At 51.0% G+C, this 18304-nt stretch overlaps 1 protein-coding gene, 1 non-coding gene and 2 pseudogenes across 3 annotated transcripts; 1 reads left to right on the top strand and 3 right to left on the bottom strand.

The window, feature by feature from the left end:
• LOC140671498 (U2 spliceosomal RNA) lies at positions 1–178 on the bottom strand (annotated as a pseudogene).
• Positions 179–7568: 7390 nt separating this feature from the next.
• LOC140671497 (U2 spliceosomal RNA) lies at positions 7569–7746 on the bottom strand (annotated as a pseudogene).
• Positions 7747–15138: 7392 nt separating this feature from the next.
• Positions 15139–15331, bottom strand: LOC140671496 (U2 spliceosomal RNA). Its single transcript, XR_012047750.1, has one exon. It is a non-coding gene; the product is annotated as a U2 spliceosomal RNA (small nuclear RNA).
• Position 15332: 1 nt separating this feature from the next.
• On the top strand, positions 15333–17609 carry LOC140671476 (uncharacterized). 2 transcript variants are annotated; one of them, XM_072902800.1, is made up of 6 exons: positions 15333–15587; positions 15723–15944; positions 16548–16811; positions 16882–17138; positions 17232–17355; positions 17423–17609. In XM_072902800.1, exons 2-6 carry the CDS (start codon positions 15821–15823, stop codon positions 17581–17583), a joined length of 930 nt encoding a protein of 309 aa, XP_072758901.1. In that variant the 5' UTR covers positions 15333–15587; positions 15723–15820; the 3' UTR covers positions 17584–17609. The 2 variants fall into 2 exon arrangements, with proteins under 2 accessions (XP_072758901.1, XP_072758899.1); XM_072902798.1 differs by lacking the exon at positions 16548–16811.
• The last annotated feature ends 695 nt before the right edge of the window (positions 17610–18304 follow it).

Genomic DNA, 18304 nt, shown 5'->3' with positions numbered 1-18304 from the left:
GCTTATTAGGCCGCTCCTGACGGTACTGCAATGTCAGGTCGACCCGCGGCAGAGTCGGAGCAAGCTCCGGTCACCCGCCCGGTTCCAAAAATCAGTTTAATATTCTGAATCCCCTATGGGGATTGTATCAGATATTAAGCTGATAAGAACAGATAAAACCACTTTATTTTCAATTAATGTTCCCCGGGAGGGCGAACCCCCCCGGGGTAGATAAGTACAATATCAAAGCGGCTCTAGCCGCGCGCAAACTTAAATAATATATGGGCGGGGGACAATAACCCCCCCCGCCAGTGGGCAACACTATGATTCTGCGATGGGGGAGGGCCCGCCTCCCCCAGAGCGCGAGTATATATACATATTATATTAATATTGCCCCGGTTCGCAGGCCGGGGCAATTCGTATAATATAAATCACAGCATTTCGCTCCCGGGCCTATCACAGTCGCAAGTCAAGAGATAAAATGGCCCGGGAGCGCGCACGCGGTTTAAAAAAATTATTTAAAAAAAAAAGAAATTAGTCAATTACGACTCATTCACACTCGCTTAAAATACAATATTATTATACGCGACATTCACTCTCGGAACATATAGGCCCACACAGCATGCAATAGCAAGCAGATAAAAATAAAAAAAAAATAAAAATAAAAAATATTTGTGGGCAGGACAAATACGCAATAATTTACGCGACATTCACCCTCGGAATACACATCGTAATAAGACATAAAAAAAAATAAAAATAAATATATAATAAATAAATAAATAAATAAATAACTAATCTAAATTAGGCACTATTGCCATTCCTGCCGGCGGGCCAACGCCGGCGAACCGCTCGGGGGGGTGTCGCGAGCACCCCATCACCGGAGGGACGGGAAGGAGCGGCGTACTGGCGCACGCCGGACACATGTTCCACGTATACGTCCCGCGACCAGCGAATGGTATCCGAGACAACGAGGCGGCGCAGCATAGAGGCATACGCACTGCCAATATGCAAGGCCCGCAGCACCGCCTCGTTGGCCGGATCCCACGAGCCGAGGGAGCCGACGACGAAGGCCGTCACGACGACACGGTACCCTTCGCGCTGGAGCGCCTCCGCCAAGGGCGAGTACTTGGCAATTTTCCTCGCCCTGGCCTCCTCAAACGACCTCCAGCGGTTTTCGAAAGGCATCGTGACGTCGCAAATGACGACACACTTGGAGGGCTCGTGCCTGATCACGAGATCAGGTCGTAGCTCCCCAAGTTCCCCGTCGACCCCCTCGACCCGCTGGTTTACCCGTTTTTCACCGGGCATACGGCAAGCCTTTCGGAGCCTATGCAGCACGGCGTCGTGCCTCAGCTGAATGGCGGCAGAATGGACCCCACAGTGGTTGATAACGTGGGGAAGGGTCTCGGCCGCCAACCCGCATCGCCGACATCTTCGGTCCGCCTCCCCCCAGCGACGAGCGCCGTTTAGGGGGAGGACGTCCAGGCGCGCGCGGTGTATAAAGCGCCAGTCGGCGAAGCGGGTGAAGCTGCCACCGCGGACGAAGTGATTGCTCACCCCAGCCCGCGACGACACCTCGAACACCTTCCCCTGGTCCGGTTTGGCCAAGAGCGTTGACGCGTAAAATGCCGCCACCGCTGAGCGCAGACGGGTCACCACCTGGGCACGAGCACCAGGTGGGACTTTTACCGTGTCCCCTATGGGCGTACCCCTGCACTCCACGACCAACTCCTCGGTCGGCCCGCTCCATCGCCACCGAAGAGACAACCTTTCGGACTGCCTCCGGGCGGCGTTCCGCGCCCTCGACCACAGGGAGCGCTCCCCTCCGTCGCGAAGCCTCCCCTCGAGCGAGCCTGAGAGGAAGGCAGCTAAATCCTCGCCCGATGGCGGGCCCCCAATACGCCTGGCCACAACTCCCCGCAGAGACGCCCACGCGAGCCCCCTGACCGTCTCGTCGCCAGCCGTAAGCATACGGAAGGCGTGCGCGACGGACAGGACGTCCGCGAGGTCAGACATCGGAAGTAGCCCACAACCCCCCCGTTTGGGAGGGAGGTAGACCACCTCCGCGCTGGCCCTCTGCGGGAGGTTGAGCCAGTCCTTGGCAGCCCGCCGGATCTCTAAATCTACGGTTTTGAGGGGGCGTTTCTCCACTGCGGCTCCCCGTAGCAGAAAGTCGACGCGCGGCAGGATGTTGGTGGCCAAGGTCTCTATTTTCTGCCACGGGGCGAGGAGAGCGCGGTCAACCGCCCGAAGATCCTCCAGGAGGCCTCCGATGGTGACATATGGAGTCTGGTCGACCGAGAAGCCGGTCGGGACTCCGAGATGAAAGTAAGGCTCGCCGTCTGCCAGGTGACGAACGGGCTGCCCCTGGATCTCGAAGGTCGTCGGTAGGACCCTGCCGACCACTCCTGCACCGATGTGCAGGGTGGCGCATTTCGCAGGGTTGAACCGCAACCCCACCGACGATGCTTCGAGCTCCGCGACGGCGAGAAGCCGCCGCATTCCCTCGGGCGTTTCAGCGACAAGGGCTATGTCGTCCGCGTACGCGAAGGTGTTAAAGCGATAGCCCAGTAGATCGAACCCCGCATCGACATCGGTGACTGCGCGCAGTACCGAGTCGATAGCGAGGTCAAATACTACCGGGCTAAGCGGACACCCCTGTCGCACGCCCGAGCGAATCGGGACAGGCGCGGTGTAGCCCTCGGCAGCTCGCACCCGCGTGGAGCACCCGTCATACATGGAGTTCCATATATTGACGAGGCCCCCCGGCACGCCGGAGCGAATGAGCGCGCGGCGGATCGTCGCATGCGGGATCGAGCCAAACGCGTTGGAAAGATCCAGCCATGCGACGACCGCCTGCCGCCGAGTCCGCCGGGCATCAGTCAGGATTTCCTGCAGGACGAAGTTATGCTCGTAGCACCCCTCGTCCCTTAGGAATCCCTTCTGCGCCCGGCTAAGCTTGTTGTTACTGACCGCCCAGTCGGTCAGACGATCAGCGACGAGCGCGGCGTAAAGTTTGGGGACCGTATCACCCAGCGCGAGAGGACGCCAGTTCTCTAACATTTCCCGGTTGCCTTTTTTATACACCAACACTGTGTTGGAGGTCTTCCAGGACGCGGGAACTGCCTCGAGCCGCTGACAGATGTTAAATAGAGCGGTGAGGAGTCGCGCGCCCGGATCCGATTCGCGGAGGTCCTTATAGCCGATACCGTCGGGACCCGGCGCAGAGTTATTCATACGCCGGAGCCGACGGTCAACTATTCGCTCCGCGAACGGATCGAGCAGGCGCGCGGCCTCCTCAACGGCCAAGGGGTCAGCGCGCTCCACGACTTCGTCGTCGACACTGCCCATAGGATCCCCTCCGCGATATAGGTCCTCGAAGTACGCCTGAACCCGCTCCTTCGGCACTTGGCAGAATTCTGCGGGCCCCTGCAGCACCTCTCGGACCGCACGACGTCGGTTCACCCGGTACAGCGCCTGTAGACGAGTCGCTTCGCGCACCCAGTCTCCGCGTCCTTCTCCCGACTGCGAGGGACCGGCCGGTGCCGGCCCCCTTCGATTTCTGGCGCCGTCTCTCGCTGGGGCGGCCCCCTCGCCCCGCCGCCCCCGCGCCTCACGCGACCGAACCGGACGGTCACGGGCGCCGGGAGCATCGCCGTTGGCCACACCCGCCGCACCTCCCCCGAGGAAGTCAGCGACCGAGGCCGCGTATTCCTCGAGGTCAGCGAGCGAGGCAACGTCTCCGGCCCGCCGCATCAGCACGTCCCGCACGACCAGTCGTGCCCGCCTGTACTGCCTCGCGGCAGCAGCAGGGGTCGGTAGGTCGGCGGGCCGCCGACCCGTCGGGCCGGGAGCGCGCCGCGGACCTCGGCGGCGCTCCCCGCCCCCGCTTAGGGCTCGACTCGGCGGTGTCATCTCACTCGCTCCCGCGCCGCCGGCTACGGTTGCTCCCCGCCGACGGCCCATGACACCGCGGACGCTCGCGGACCCACTCGGATGTCCCGCCGCTCCGTCTTCAATACGCCGATGACCCGGTGCTCCTCCCGCGTTGATCCTCCGGGATGCGACGATCGCGGCGAGCCCCGCTGGAACGCTCGCAACGGACCGAACACTGGTCCGCTCCAGCACCACCGAGCACGGTCGAATCAAGTTCAAAGCGTCACTTTCACTTATGTTCGCCGGCGTCATGGGCGAGACGGGCGACTGCCGCGGCCCCGCCGCCGCCGGGCTGACACTTTGTACGGAGTCGTCGCTCCGCCGACGCCCCGCTCTTCTTCCCAGGCTCGTCCTCCATCCCTCTGGGTCTCCCTCCTCCCCCGATGTCCTTGGGGATGCTCCTCGGTGCACCTCGTCCGGCGTCCTCATGTCCCGGCGCATCCGCACGTCGACCTCACACGGTGACACCTCCAGGATGGTCGGGAGGGGGGAGGGACGGAGCGGCGTGCTCCTTCTCCCCGCGGTATACCCCGTGGACATCACGGGGGACCCGCATGTAGTGGTTGTCACCGTGTTGGTCGACAACGTGGCGGGCATCGACGTCGCGGGCATCTCCGATGTCTGTGGAGGTTGAGGAGACACCGCGCCGCACACGCAGATGGTCGGCGATGCGGCGGGGCTCCTCTGGGAGGGCGGGGTCCCGCGCTGCAGGGGCGACGTCCTCGCCGGCCCCTGTGCCCTCCCAATGCTCCGCGACGTCGATAGCGCGGCGCTTAGATTCCGCACCGCGGTGCCGGCGGAGGTGGTCGTCACCGGCCGCGCCTCCGGGTTTCTCCTGGTAGACGTCGTCCTACCCGGTGGCGCCCGCGGTGCCGCCCTGGCCGATGACCTGGCCAGGGACCTCGTCTCCCGCGCGGTCTTCTCGACCGACACGCTGGACGCCCGAGTCCTGCTCCTTGTGGTGGGTCCTGCCTGGATGGTGGTTGGCGGTGTTTTCTCGGGTGTCCTCCTTCGTGTGCCCCCCCCGCCGCCGAAGGATGGTGAAAAGTCGGCGGCGGCTCCTGGTGACCTCCTGGGGGGCACGCGTGTCGGTCTGGTAGCGCCGCTCTTCTCGAGAGGCACGCTCTGCGATCTCCGACTCCTGGACGTCCCCGCCGTGTTGGTGGTGGTCGGCGGGGTCACGGAGGGCCTCCTGGTGGTCGCCGGCCCTCCCCCCGATGACGTGGGAGTCGGAATTCGCGCCTCTCTGGACGCGGGAGACGGACGCTTCCTATTGGCTGCGCCGCGCTGTGCTGTGGATCCGCCTTGAGGTTGCGGATGCGCCTTAATCGCGCCGACGACGGCCGCGCGTGGCGCGGCGCTCGCGGTGCACGTAATGGCGGCCGTCCTTCCCGTCAATGTTGGTGTGCGCGTGGTGTTTGCGGCGGCCGACGACGATGGTGGGTTTGTCGTCGGCCCCGCTGCAGTGACGGCCGCGTAGGAGGGAGATCTCCTCGTTGGCGCCGATGTGGCTGGTGGTGTTGCCCGCGTTGTAATTCCCGCTGTTGTCTGTGCAGGTGGTGTCGGCGCCGATGTGGAGAACGAGAGCCTGGGTTGCCGCGAGGATGACGCTTGGCTTCGCGACGGTGCTCCAGCGGCAGACGTCGACGGCGGGGCAGCGCCCATCGCCCTTGGACGCGCACCCGAAGAAGATGGCCCGCCGGCAGTACTACCAGTGTGTGCGTCATCCGCGTTGCGACCCGCCGCAGCGGGGACACCGTGACTTTTTTCAAAATGCAATTTAACTGATTTGAGGGGATATCTCCCTTGCCCCATGTACTCGCACATGGAGCATTTGTACGTCACGGTGTCCCCTGCATGGTATTTTTTCTGGTGCTTAATTAGATGCGGCGGGTCGCTAAATTCGCCGCGCGACTTCGCGACGCCGTCAGCGGTCATCCAGCAGCGCGGGCAATGCACCCGGGCGGGCACTGGATACTCGATGACGACGACGCGGGCGTCCTGTGACATTGTGTTTTATAGGTTAAAGTGTGTAGGAAGAAATATATGTATACAAGCGATATAGTTTAAGACTCATGTGAATGTGTGTATAGCTGTGCATATATTGTAGATAAAGTATTTAAATGTAAAAATATGTATGAATGAGTAACTAAGTGTGTGTAAAATTATAGAAATAATAGATTGAGCGTGTATAAATTGTATGCAGATAGTTGTGAATAGATGTAACTGACTAAATGCAAGAGTGTGTATATACAATTAATGTATCGCAGCAAGTGAGTGTATATTATATGTATGTGCGAATAATTTATACAATATCTGAGTGAATGTGTGAATCAGTATGTATGTACCGCTTAGCGTTGAATAGATGTAAGTAGAAATAGTTAAATGTTTAGTGAATTATAAAAATTAAATAGTATTATATGTACATACGCTTAGCATAGGAGTAAAAATAGTAATAAATAGATGTAAATTAATGTATATACCACCAGCATCGGAATTAACTTGAATAGATAGAAAAATACTTTGATATATACACAGTGTTGAGTCTATCGATGAGAATTTGTAGTGCTTGAATATCTATGACAGCCGTAGTTCAAATAAATAAATAGAATAAGTAGAAATATATGAATAACTGTATATATAGTATTAATAAATAGGTATAGATATAAAAGAATAAAAAGAATAAAAAAAAAAAAATATAATTGTAATAGTGAATATGTCAATTGGAGAGTATGTATATATGACTAAGTTGCAGCGAAGACTAGAGCGATGACTAGATTTATGTGAATTAATATATATATGTACAATTTGGAGTGAAATAAATAAATGATTATAATTGAATGAGTATATACAATTCAGAGATAAATATAAATAAATAAATAAATATAATTATGTACATACAATTGAGAAAATAAGTAATAATGGAAATATATGTACATATAGTAAGAAAAAGAACGAGAAAAGATAGCTGCAAGTTAATATATATACAATTGAGAGTAATAATAAATAAATAAATAATTAATAAATAGATATATATATATATACAGATTAATTTTTAATTATAGAGTAAGGAAATAGGATTAATAAATGACTGTCACAGGTAACACATAAGGATATACATATATTTATTCAGTAAAAACGTCAATGTCACATGCGCGGTGTGTGACAATAACAATGTCAACGCTGTGACACGTGGAGGCAGCGCACGGCGGGCCGGATGACAGGCCCGCTAATTGCACAAATGACTTTATTTAATTAAAATTATTAATTAATAGACGCGCACTGCACCCACGTGCCACTGAGCTGTCACAACACCGCGCAATTACCTTAACAGGACGCCCGTCAAACGCAGACGACGCACACTCGCTCGCAAAGGGCAATCCCGCTGTTTTTTAATAAATAAATTGCGCGATCGCCTCTCGGCCGGACACACTCGCGACGCACTCACACTCCCGGCTTAAAAAATAAAAACTTATCAATTAATTAAAAAAACCCGGCTAAGCCCCCCGAGCCAAGACTTTACGCGAAAAAAGACGCGATCGCCCGGGGATTCAGAACACGCTAATTAGTGAAACCGGGCGCGCGGCCACGGGTCAGGGCCTAATAAGCCTGTAATTAAAGATGTTAACTAACTAATTATTATGTTTGAATTGGCTTATTAGGCCGCTCCTGACGGTACTGCAATGTCAGGTCGACCCGCGGCAGAGTCGGAGCAAGCTCCGGTCACCCGCCCGGTTCCAAAAATCAGTTTAATATTCTGAATCCCCTATGGGGATTGTATCAGATATTAAGCTGATAAGAACAGATAAAACCACTTTATTTTCAATTAATGTTCCCCGGGAGGGCGAACCCCCCCGGGGTAGATAAGTACAATATCAAAGCGGCTCTAGCCGCGCGCAAACTTAAATAATATATGGGCGGGGGACAATAACCCCCCCCGCCAGTGGGCAACACTATGATTCTGCGATGGGGGAGGGCCCGCCTCCCCCAGAGCGCGAGTATATATACATATTATATTAATATTGCCCCGGTTCGCAGGCCGGGGCAATTCGTATAATATAAATCACAGCATTTCGCTCCCGGGCCTATCACAGTCGCAAGTCAAGAGATAAAATGGCCCGGGAGCGCGCACGCGGTTTAAAAAAATTATTTAAAAAAAAAAGAAATTAGTCAATTACGACTCATTCACACTCGCTTAAAATACAATATTATTATACGCGACATTCACTCTCGGAACATATAGGCCCACACAGCATGCAATAGCAAGCAGATAAAAATAAAAAAAAAATAAAAATAAAAAATATTTGTGGGCAGGACAAATACGCAATAATTTACGCGACATTCACCCTCGGAATACACATCGTAATAAGACATAAAAAAAAATAAAAATAAATATATAATAAATAAATAAATAAATAAATAACTAATCTAAATTAGGCACTATTGCCATTCCTGCCGGCGGGCCAACGCCGGCGAACCGCTCGGGGGGGTGTCGCGAGCACCCCATCACCGGAGGGACGGGAAGGAGCGGCGTACTGGCGCACGCCGGACACATGTTCCACGTATACGTCCCGCGACCAGCGAATGGTATCCGAGACAACGAGGCGGCGCAGCATAGAGGCATACGCACTGCCAATATGCAAGGCCCGCAGCACCGCCTCGTTGGCCGGATCCCACGAGCCGAGGGAGCCGACGACGAAGGCCGTCACGACGACACGGTACCCTTCGCGCTGGAGCGCCTCCGCCAAGGGCGAGTACTTGGCAATTTTCCTCGCCCTGGCCTCCTCAAACGACCTCCAGCGGTTTTCGAAAGGCATCGTGACGTCGCAAATGACGACACACTTGGAGGGCTCGTGCCTGATCACGAGATCAGGTCGTAGCTCCCCAAGTTCCCCGTCGACCCCCTCGACCCGCTGGTTTACCCGTTTTTCACCGGGCATACGGCAAGCCTTTCGGAGCCTATGCAGCACGGCGTCGTGCCTCAGCTGAATGGCGGCAGAATGGACCCCACAGTGGTTGATAACGTGGGGAAGGGTCTCGGCCGCCAACCCGCATCGCCGACATCTTCGGTCCGCCTCCCCCCAGCGACGAGCGCCGTTTAGGGGGAGGACGTCCAGGCGCGCGCGGTGTATAAAGCGCCAGTCGGCGAAGCGGGTGAAGCTGCCACCGCGGACGAAGTGATTGCTCACCCCAGCCCGCGACGACACCTCGAACACCTTCCCCTGGTCCGGTTTGGCCAAGAGCGTTGACGCGTAAAATGCCGCCACCGCTGAGCACAGACGGGTCACCACCTGGGCACGAGCACCAGGTGGGACTTTTACCGTGTCCCCTATGGGCGTACCCCTGCACTCCACGACCAACTCCTCGGTCGGCCCGCTCCATCGCCACCGAAGAGACAACCTTTCGGACTGCCTCCGGGCGGCGTTCCGCGCCCTCGACCACAGGGAGCGCTCCCCTCCGTCGCGAAGCCTCCCCTCGAGCGAGCCTGAGAGGAAGGCAGCTAAATCCTCGCCCGATGGCGGGCCCCCAATACGCCTGGCCACAACTCCCCGCAGAGACGCCCACGCGAGCCCCCTGACCGTCTCGTCGCCAGCCGTAAGCATACGGAAGGCGTGCGCGACGGACAGGACGTCCGCGAGGTCAGACATCGGAAGTAGCCCACAACCCCCCCGTTTGGGAGGGAGGTAGACCACCTCCGCGCTGGCCCTCTGCGGGAGGTTGAGCCAGTCCTTGGCAGCCCGCCGGATCTCTAAATCTACGGTTTTGAGGGGGCGTTTCTCCACTGCGGCTCCCCGTAGCAGAAAGTCGACGCGCGGCAGGATGTTGGTGGCCAAGGTCTCTATTTTCTGCCACGGGGCGAGGAGAGCGCGGTCAACCGCCCGAAGATCCTCCAGGAGGCCTCCGATGGTGACATATGGAGTCTGGTCGACCGAGAAGCCGGTCGGGACTCCGAGATGAAAGTAAGGCTCGCCGTCTGCCAGGTGACGAACGGGCTGCCCCTGGATCTCGAAGGTCGTCGGTAGGACCCTGCCGACCACTCCTGCACCGATGTGCAGGGTGGCGCATTTCGCAGGGTTGAACCGCAACCCCACCGACGATGCTTCGAGCTCCGCGACGGCGAGAAGCCGCCGCATTCCCTCGGGCGTTTCAGCGACAAGGGCTATGTCGTCCGCGTACGCGAAGGTGTTAAAGCGATAGCCCAGTAGATCGAACCCCGCATCGACATCGGTGACTGCGCGCAGTACCGAGTCGATAGCGAGGTCAAATACTACCGGGCTAAGCGGACACCCCTGTCGCACGCCCGAGCGAATCGGGACAGGCGCGGTGTAGCCCTCGGCAGCTCGCACCCGCGTGGAGCACCCGTCATACATGGAGTTCCATATATTGACGAGGCCCCCCGGCACGCCGGAGCGAATGAGCGCGCGGCGGATCGTCGCATGCGGGATCGAGCCAAACGCGTTGGAAAGATCCAGCCATGCGACGACCGCCTGCCGCCGAGTCCGCCGGGCATCAGTCAGGATTTCCTGCAGGACGAAGTTATGCTCGTAGCACCCCTCGTCCCTTAGGAATCCCTTCTGCGCCCGGCTAAGCTTGTTGTTACTGACCGCCCAGTCGGTCAGACGATCAGCGACGAGCGCGGCGTAAAGTTTGGGGACCGTATCACCCAGCGCGAGAGGACGCCAGTTCTCTAACATTTCCCGGTTGCCTTTTTTATACACCAACACTGTGTTGGAGGTCTTCCAGGACGCGGGAACTGCCTCGAGCCGCTGACAGATGTTAAATAGAGCGGTGAGGAGTCGCGCGCCCGGATCCGATTCGCGGAGGTCCTTATAGCCGATACCGTCGGGACCCGGCGCAGAGTTATTCATACGCCGGAGCCGACGGTCAACTATTCGCTCCGCGAACGGATCGAGCAGGCGCGCGGCCTCCTCAACGGCCAAGGGGTCAGCGCGCTCCACGACTTCGTCGTCGACACTGCCCATAGGATCCCCTCCGCGATATAGGTCCTCGAAGTACGCCTGAACCCGCTCCTTCGGCACTTGGCAGAATTCTGCGGGCCCCTGCAGCACCTCTCGGACCGCACGACGTCGGTTCACCCGGTACAGCGCCTGTAGACGAGTCGCTTCGCGCACCCAGTCTCCGCGTCCTTCTCCCGACTGCGAGGGACCGGCCGGTGCCGGCCCCCTTCGATTTCTGGCGCCGTCTCTCGCTGGGGCGGCCCCCTCGCCCCGCCGCCCCCGCGCCTCACGCGACCGAACCGGACGGTCACGGGCGCCGGGAGCATCGCCGTTGGCCACACCCGCCGCACCTCCCCCGAGGAAGTCAGCGACCGAGGCCGCGTATTCCTCGAGGTCAGCGAGCGAGGCAACGTCTCCGGCCCGCCGCATCAGCACGTCCCGCACGACCAGTCGTGCCCGCCTGTACTGCCTCGCGGCAGCAGCAGGGGTCGGTAGGTCGGCGGGCCGCCGACCCGTCGGGCCGGGAGCGCGCCGCGGACCTCGGCGGCGCTCCCCGCCCCCGCTTAGGGCTCGACTCGGCGGTGTCATCTCACTCGCTCCCGCGCCGCCGGCTACGGTTGCTCCCCGCCGACGGCCCATGACACCGCGGACGCTCGCGGACCCACTCGGATGTCCCGCCGCTCCGTCTTCAATACGCCGATGACCCGGTGCTCCTCCCGCGTTGATCCTCCGGGATGCGACGATCGCGGCGAGCCCCGCTGGAACGCTCGCAACGGACCGAACACTGGTCCGCTCCAGCACCACCGAGCACGGTCGAATCAAGTTCAAAGCGTCACTTTCACTTATGTTCGCCGGCGTCATGGGCGAGACGGGCGACTGCCGCGGCCCCGCCGCCGCCGGGCTGACACTTTGTACGGAGTCGTCGCTCCGCCGACGCCCCGCTCTTCTTCCCAGGCTCGTCCTCCATCCCTCTGGGTCTCCCTCCTCCCCCGATGTCCTTGGGGATGCTCCTCGGTGCACCTCGTCCGGCGTCCTCATGTCCCGGCGCATCCGCACGTCGACCTCACACGGTGACACCTCCAGGATGGTCGGGAGGGGGGAGGGACGGAGCGGCGTGCTCCTTCTCCCCGCGGTATACCCCGTGGACATCACGGGGGACCCGCATGTAGTGGTTGTCACCGTGTTGGTCGACAACGTGGCGGGCATCGACGTCGCGGGCATCTCCGATGTCTGTGGAGGTTGAGGAGACACCGCGCCGCACACGCAGATGGTCGGCGATGCGGCGGGGCTCCTCTGGGAGGGCGGGGTCCCGCGCTGCAGGGGCGACGTCCTCGCCGGCCCCTGTGCCCTCCCAATGCTCCGCGACGTCGATAGCGCGGCGCTTAGATTCCGCACCGCGGTGCCGGCGGAGGTGGTCGTCACCGGCCGCGCCTCCGGGTTTCTCCTGGTAGACGTCGTCCTACCCGGTGGCGCCCGCGGTGCCGCCCTGGCCGATGACCTGGCCAGGGACCTCGTCTCCCGCGCGGTCTTCTCGACCGACACGCTGGACGCCCGAGTCCTGCTCCTTGTGGTGGGTCCTGCCTGGATGGTGGTTGGCGGTGTTTTCTCGGGTGTCCTCCTTCGTGTGCCCCCCCCGCCGCCGAAGGATGGTGAAAAGTCGGCGGCGGCTCCTGGTGACCTCCTGGGGGGCACGCGTGTCGGTCTGGTAGCGCCGCTCTTCTCGAGAGGCACGCTCTGCGATCTCCGACTCCTGGACGTCCCCGCCGTGTTGGTGGTGGTCGGCGGGGTCACGGAGGGCCTCCTGGTGGTCGCCGGCCCTCCCCCCGATGACGTGGGAGTCGGAATTCGCGCCTCTCTGGACGCGGGAGACGGACGCTTCCTATTGGCTGCGCCGCGCTGTGCTGTGGATCCGCCTTGAGGTTGCGGATGCGCCTTAATCGCGCCGACGACGGCCGCGCGTGGCGCGGCGCTCGCGGTGCACGTAATGGCGGCCGTCCTTCCCGTCAATGTTGGTGTGCGCGTGGTGTTTGCGGCGGCCGACGACGATGGTGGGTTTGTCGTCGGCCCCGCTGCAGTGACGGCCGCGTAGGAGGGAGATCTCCTCGTTGGCGCCGATGTGGCTGGTGGTGTTGCCCGCGTTGTAATTCCCGCTGTTGTCTGTGCAGGTGGTGTCGGCGCCGATGTGGAGAACGAGAGCCTGGGTTGCCGCGAGGATGACGCTTGGCTTCGCGACGGTGCTCCAGCGGCAGACGTCGACGGCGGGGCAGCGCCCATCGCCCTTGGACGCGCACCCGAAGAAGATGGCCCGCCGGCAGTACTACCAGTGTGTGCGTCATCCGCGTTGCGACCCGCCGCAGCGGGGACACCGTGACTTTTTTCAAAATGCAATTTAACTGATTTGAGGGGATATCTCCCTTGCCCCATGTACTCGCACATGGAGCATTTGTACGTCACGGTGTCCCCTGCATGGTATTTTTTCTGGTGCTTAATTAGATGCGGCGGGTCGCTAAATTCGCCGCGCGACTTCGCGACGCCGTCAGCGGTCATCCAGCAGCGCGGGCAATGCACCCGGGCGGGCACTGGATACTCGATGACGACGACGCGGGCGTCCTGTGACATTGTGTTTTATAGGTTAAAGTGTGTAGGAAGAAATATATGTATACAAGCGATATAGTTTAAGACTCGTGTGAATGTGTGTATAGCTGTGCATATATTGTAGATAAAGTATTTAAATGTAAAAATATGTATGAATGAGTAACTAAGTGTGTGTAAAATTATAGAAATAATAGATTGAGCGTGTATAAATTGTATGCAGATAGTTGTGAATAGATGTAACTGACTAAATGCAAGAGTGTGTATATACAATTAATGTATCGCAGCAAGTGAGTGTATATTATATGTATGTGCGAATAATTTATACAATATCTGAGTGAATGTGTGAATCAGTATGTATGTACCGCTTAGCGTTGAATAGATGTAAGTAGAAATAGTTAAATGTTTAGTGAATTATAAAAATTAAATAGTATTATATGTACATACGCTTAGCATAGGAGTAAAAATAGTAATAAATAGATGTAAATTAATGTATATACCACCAGCATCGGAATTAACTTGAATAGATAGAAAAATACTTTGATATATACACAGTGTTGAGTCTATCGATGAGAATTTGTAGTGCTTGAATATCTATGACAGCCGTAGTTCAAATAAATAAATAGAATAAGTAGAAATATATGAATAACTGTATATATAGTATTAATAAATAGGTATAGATATAAAAGAATAAAAAGAATAAAAAAAAAAAAAAATATAATTGTAATAGTGAATATGTCAATTGGAGAGTATGTATATATGACTAAGTTGCAGCGAAGACTAGAGCGATGACTAGATTTATGTGAATTAATATATATATGTACAATTTGGAGTGAAATAAATAAATGATTATAATTGAATGAGTATATACAATTCAGAGATAAATATAAATAAATAAATAAATATAATTATGTACATACAATTGAGAAAATAAGTAATAATGGAAATATATGTACATATAGTAAGAAAAAGAACGAGAAAAGATAGCTGCAAGTTAATATATATACAATTGAGAGTAATAATAAATAAATAAATAATTAATAAATAGATATATATATATATACAGATTAATTTTTAATTATAGAGTAAGGAAATAGGATTAATAAATGACTGTCACAGGTAACACATAAGGATATACATATATTTATTCAGTAAAAACGTCAATGTCACATGCGCGGTGTGTGACAATAACAATGTCAACGCTGTGACACGTGGAGGCAGCGCACGGCGGGCCGGATGACAGGCCCGCTAATTGCACAAATGACTTTATTTAATTAAAATTATTAATTAATAGACGCGCACTGCACCCACGTGCCACTGAGCTGTCACAACACCGCGCAATTACCTTAACAGGACGCCCGTCAAACGCAGACGACGCACACTCGCTCGCAAAGGGCAATCCCGCTGTTTTTTAATAAATAAATTGCGCGATCGCCTCTCGGCCGGACACACTCGCGACGCACTCACACTCCCGGCTTAAAAAATAAAAACTTATCAATTAATTAAAAAAACCCGGCTAAGCCCCCCGAGCCAAGACTTTACGCGAAAAAAGACGCGATCGCCCGGGGATTCAGAACACGCTAATTAGTGAAACCGGGCGCGCGGCCACGGGTCAGGGCCTAATAAGCCTGTAATTAAAGATGTTAACTAACTAATTATTATGTTTGAATTGGCTTATTAGGCCGCTCCTGACGGTACTGCAATGTCAGGTCGACCCGCGGCAGAGTCGGAGCAAGCTCCGGTCACCCGCCCGGTTCCAAAAATCAGTTTAATATTCTGAATCCCCTATGGGGATTGTATCAGATATTAAGCTGATAAGAACAGATACTACACTTTGATCTTAGCTCAGAGAGCCGAGAAGCGATGCGCTGCTCCGCCTTGCCTTGCTCCTTATAGCATTCAGCTCGTCCCGCGAACGCGGGATCGCCCCGGCCGCCTTGCACCACGCAGCGGTCAAAATCGACACTCGCGACAAACGCAAGCTGCGTTGTATCATTAGGACGTGTTCGAAAACAAGTTCAGTTACTGCCAGTAAAACGAGTGCAGTTGGCAGCAGTGAAAATTACTGGTGCTGCGTTTCGATTCTACTGTCAGTAAAAGCCAGTAAAGTTAAGAGTGAAGGTAAGTAAGAGGAAATAGATGAACAATATCAATAAATATAATATTTTTTATTAAAGGAAAAGAACTGTTGCATATAACATAAATAATTTTTCCTAATATGAGTTAATTTATAAATTATTGTTTTTTATGTTTTAGCACAATATAAATATATTTACAGAGCTTTCTCTTAATTGTCATTACATTATATTTATTGTCATTGTTATTCAAATACAAAATGAAAAAATCTATTAGTAATGCTTCATTTGTCATACAACAATAATCATCAACAATTGTTGAAGTTAACATTAATAGATGAATTAAGCAATATAGAATACAAAATAGAAGTAAGAGAAGATAATTATAATCGTGCTCATAAAGGTAAACTTTAATATATTTATTATTATAATATATATTATGTATAAAGCTATGTGTAGATTAATATGTATGTACAATTTAAAGTGAAATAAATAAATAAATATAGATAGATGGGTATATATAGTACAGAAATAAATAAAAATAAGTAAATAAATATAATTAAATATATACAAATGCGAAAATAAATAAATTATGAATATATATGTACGTACAGTAGGAAAGAGATTGAGAATAAATAGCTGCAAGTTAATACATATATACAATTAAGAGTAATAAATAGATAGATAATTAATAAATAAATATATATACAGATTCAACTTAATTATGATCACAAAGGAATGGGATCAATAAATAACTGTCATAGGTAGGATGTAAAAATATACATATATATTTATTCAGAAAAAATATCAATGTCACATGCGCGGTGTGTGACAATAACAATGTCAATTAATTAATATTGATTAACTTTAATATATTTATTATTATTATTATTATTATTATTATAACAATTATTAATATAACTTTTAATTTTACAAAAAGTGAAAGTTATTATGACGATTATATACTATTTTGTGTATAATTTATATCACAATTATTATTTGTTAGACATGATATTTGTTGCTACACTATTAGAAAAAGCAAAATCATTACATAATTTGGAAGCTGTACATAATAGTTCTTCTTCACAAAAAAATATGATAAATCATAACAATAAGTTCATTAACAAAACAAGTACTGCAGTTTCTAATAACTCTAATGAAAATATACTTCATGATGATACTTTTGACATTGAAAACATTTCTAATAATACTAATGAAAATATATTTTGTGATAATACTTCTGACGTTGAAAACAGTTCAGATGATACAGGTAATAATAGCGTGGAAAGTAATAATAGTGTGCAAATAAGCAATATATAATATTTATTTTTTTATTTTAGAAATAAGTAAAGAAAAATGGGGACATAAAGCTACACTTCTTCTAATATCTTTATATAAAGAAAAATCATATATGTTGGGAAAAGGTTCTTATAAGAAAATGTGGACAGCAATTTCTAAATGCATGAATGAAAAGAAATATAGCTTTACAGGCAATCAGTGTAATAATAAAATGGATGCATTGAAAAGACGATATCGTAAAATTATGGATCATAATGCTCAAAATGGCAACGACAGAAAAGACTGGATTTATTTAGATGTAATATATTGACACAATAATAGTTATATCTAATTATAAAATTGTCACTCTATTTTTATGTTTTTAGTAAAATATATTTAAACAAATTTTTAGATGTTACATGATATTTTTCAAAAGAAACATTGGGTAAAACCATTATCAGTAGCAGGATCAAATATTAAAGAACCTGAGCATTCACCATTAATTGATAACAATGATGAAAATGAATTACCAGCCAGTAAGTACTGCAAAAAACATTTTTTTTATTAAAATGTATGTTTTTCTATAACTAGTTTTGTATTTAGAACGAAGAAAGATTTCATTAGCCGAAGAAAGAGCGAATTATTTGAGAGTTTCACTAGAAGAAAAAAGACTAAAAAGAGTAGAAACTGCCAATTATAGAACAATAAAGTTACAAATATTAAAAGAAATCAAAGAAGCATTTGAAAACCAGAAACAACAGTAATGTATGTACGTAAGGAAATGTAACGTGCAAAGAAGTTTACTCATACTATGATTTTAAACATTAATTAAATAATTTTTTTATTGTTTTCTCAGAAAGTGTTTTTTATTAATATACTGTTATTTTTTTAGTTTAGTAAGATATTATATTTAGATTTAAGTGCGCTACTGTGATGTACAAAATACTACAGTAAAGATTATTTGTCTTTTGTTATATTTTCTGTACATTAGAGATTTTTTTTTCAGTTATGTTTTCAAGATATTAGAGATTATTTATTTTTTTCAGTTATGTTTTCTATATAGTAGATATAGTAAATTATATTTTATATATGACACACAAAAGTATTGTATTTATTTCATTTATTCATTTTAAGCTAAAGTTTTCTTTCATGATTACTATAAAGATAAATTTTAATAAGACGGTTCTTTTGTATATCTTTATTATATTATTTATGTTTAACTGTATACGAGAAAGTACAAATATATGCGTTAACAATACAAATGTATATTATTTTTATAATTCTATGTTTATAATTATATAATAGTTTATAGTATAATATAATATTTTGTATCTACACGACATTTTGTATCTACAAATCTTAATTTATCCTTTCAAAATCATCACGAGCAATTATTTTCATCAATCTGTTTCTTTTAATATTACCTTCTTCCTTTAAGTCATTAGTAATGTCTAACGGTTCCACTACATGCAATTTCCGGAACAA

Source organism: Anoplolepis gracilipes, chromosome 11 (genome assembly GCF_047496725.1).
Source record: "Anoplolepis gracilipes chromosome 11, ASM4749672v1, whole genome shotgun sequence".
Taxonomy (NCBI): domain Eukaryota; kingdom Metazoa; phylum Arthropoda; class Insecta; order Hymenoptera; family Formicidae; genus Anoplolepis; species Anoplolepis gracilipes.
This window is presented reverse-complemented; position numbering and strand designations above follow the sequence as displayed.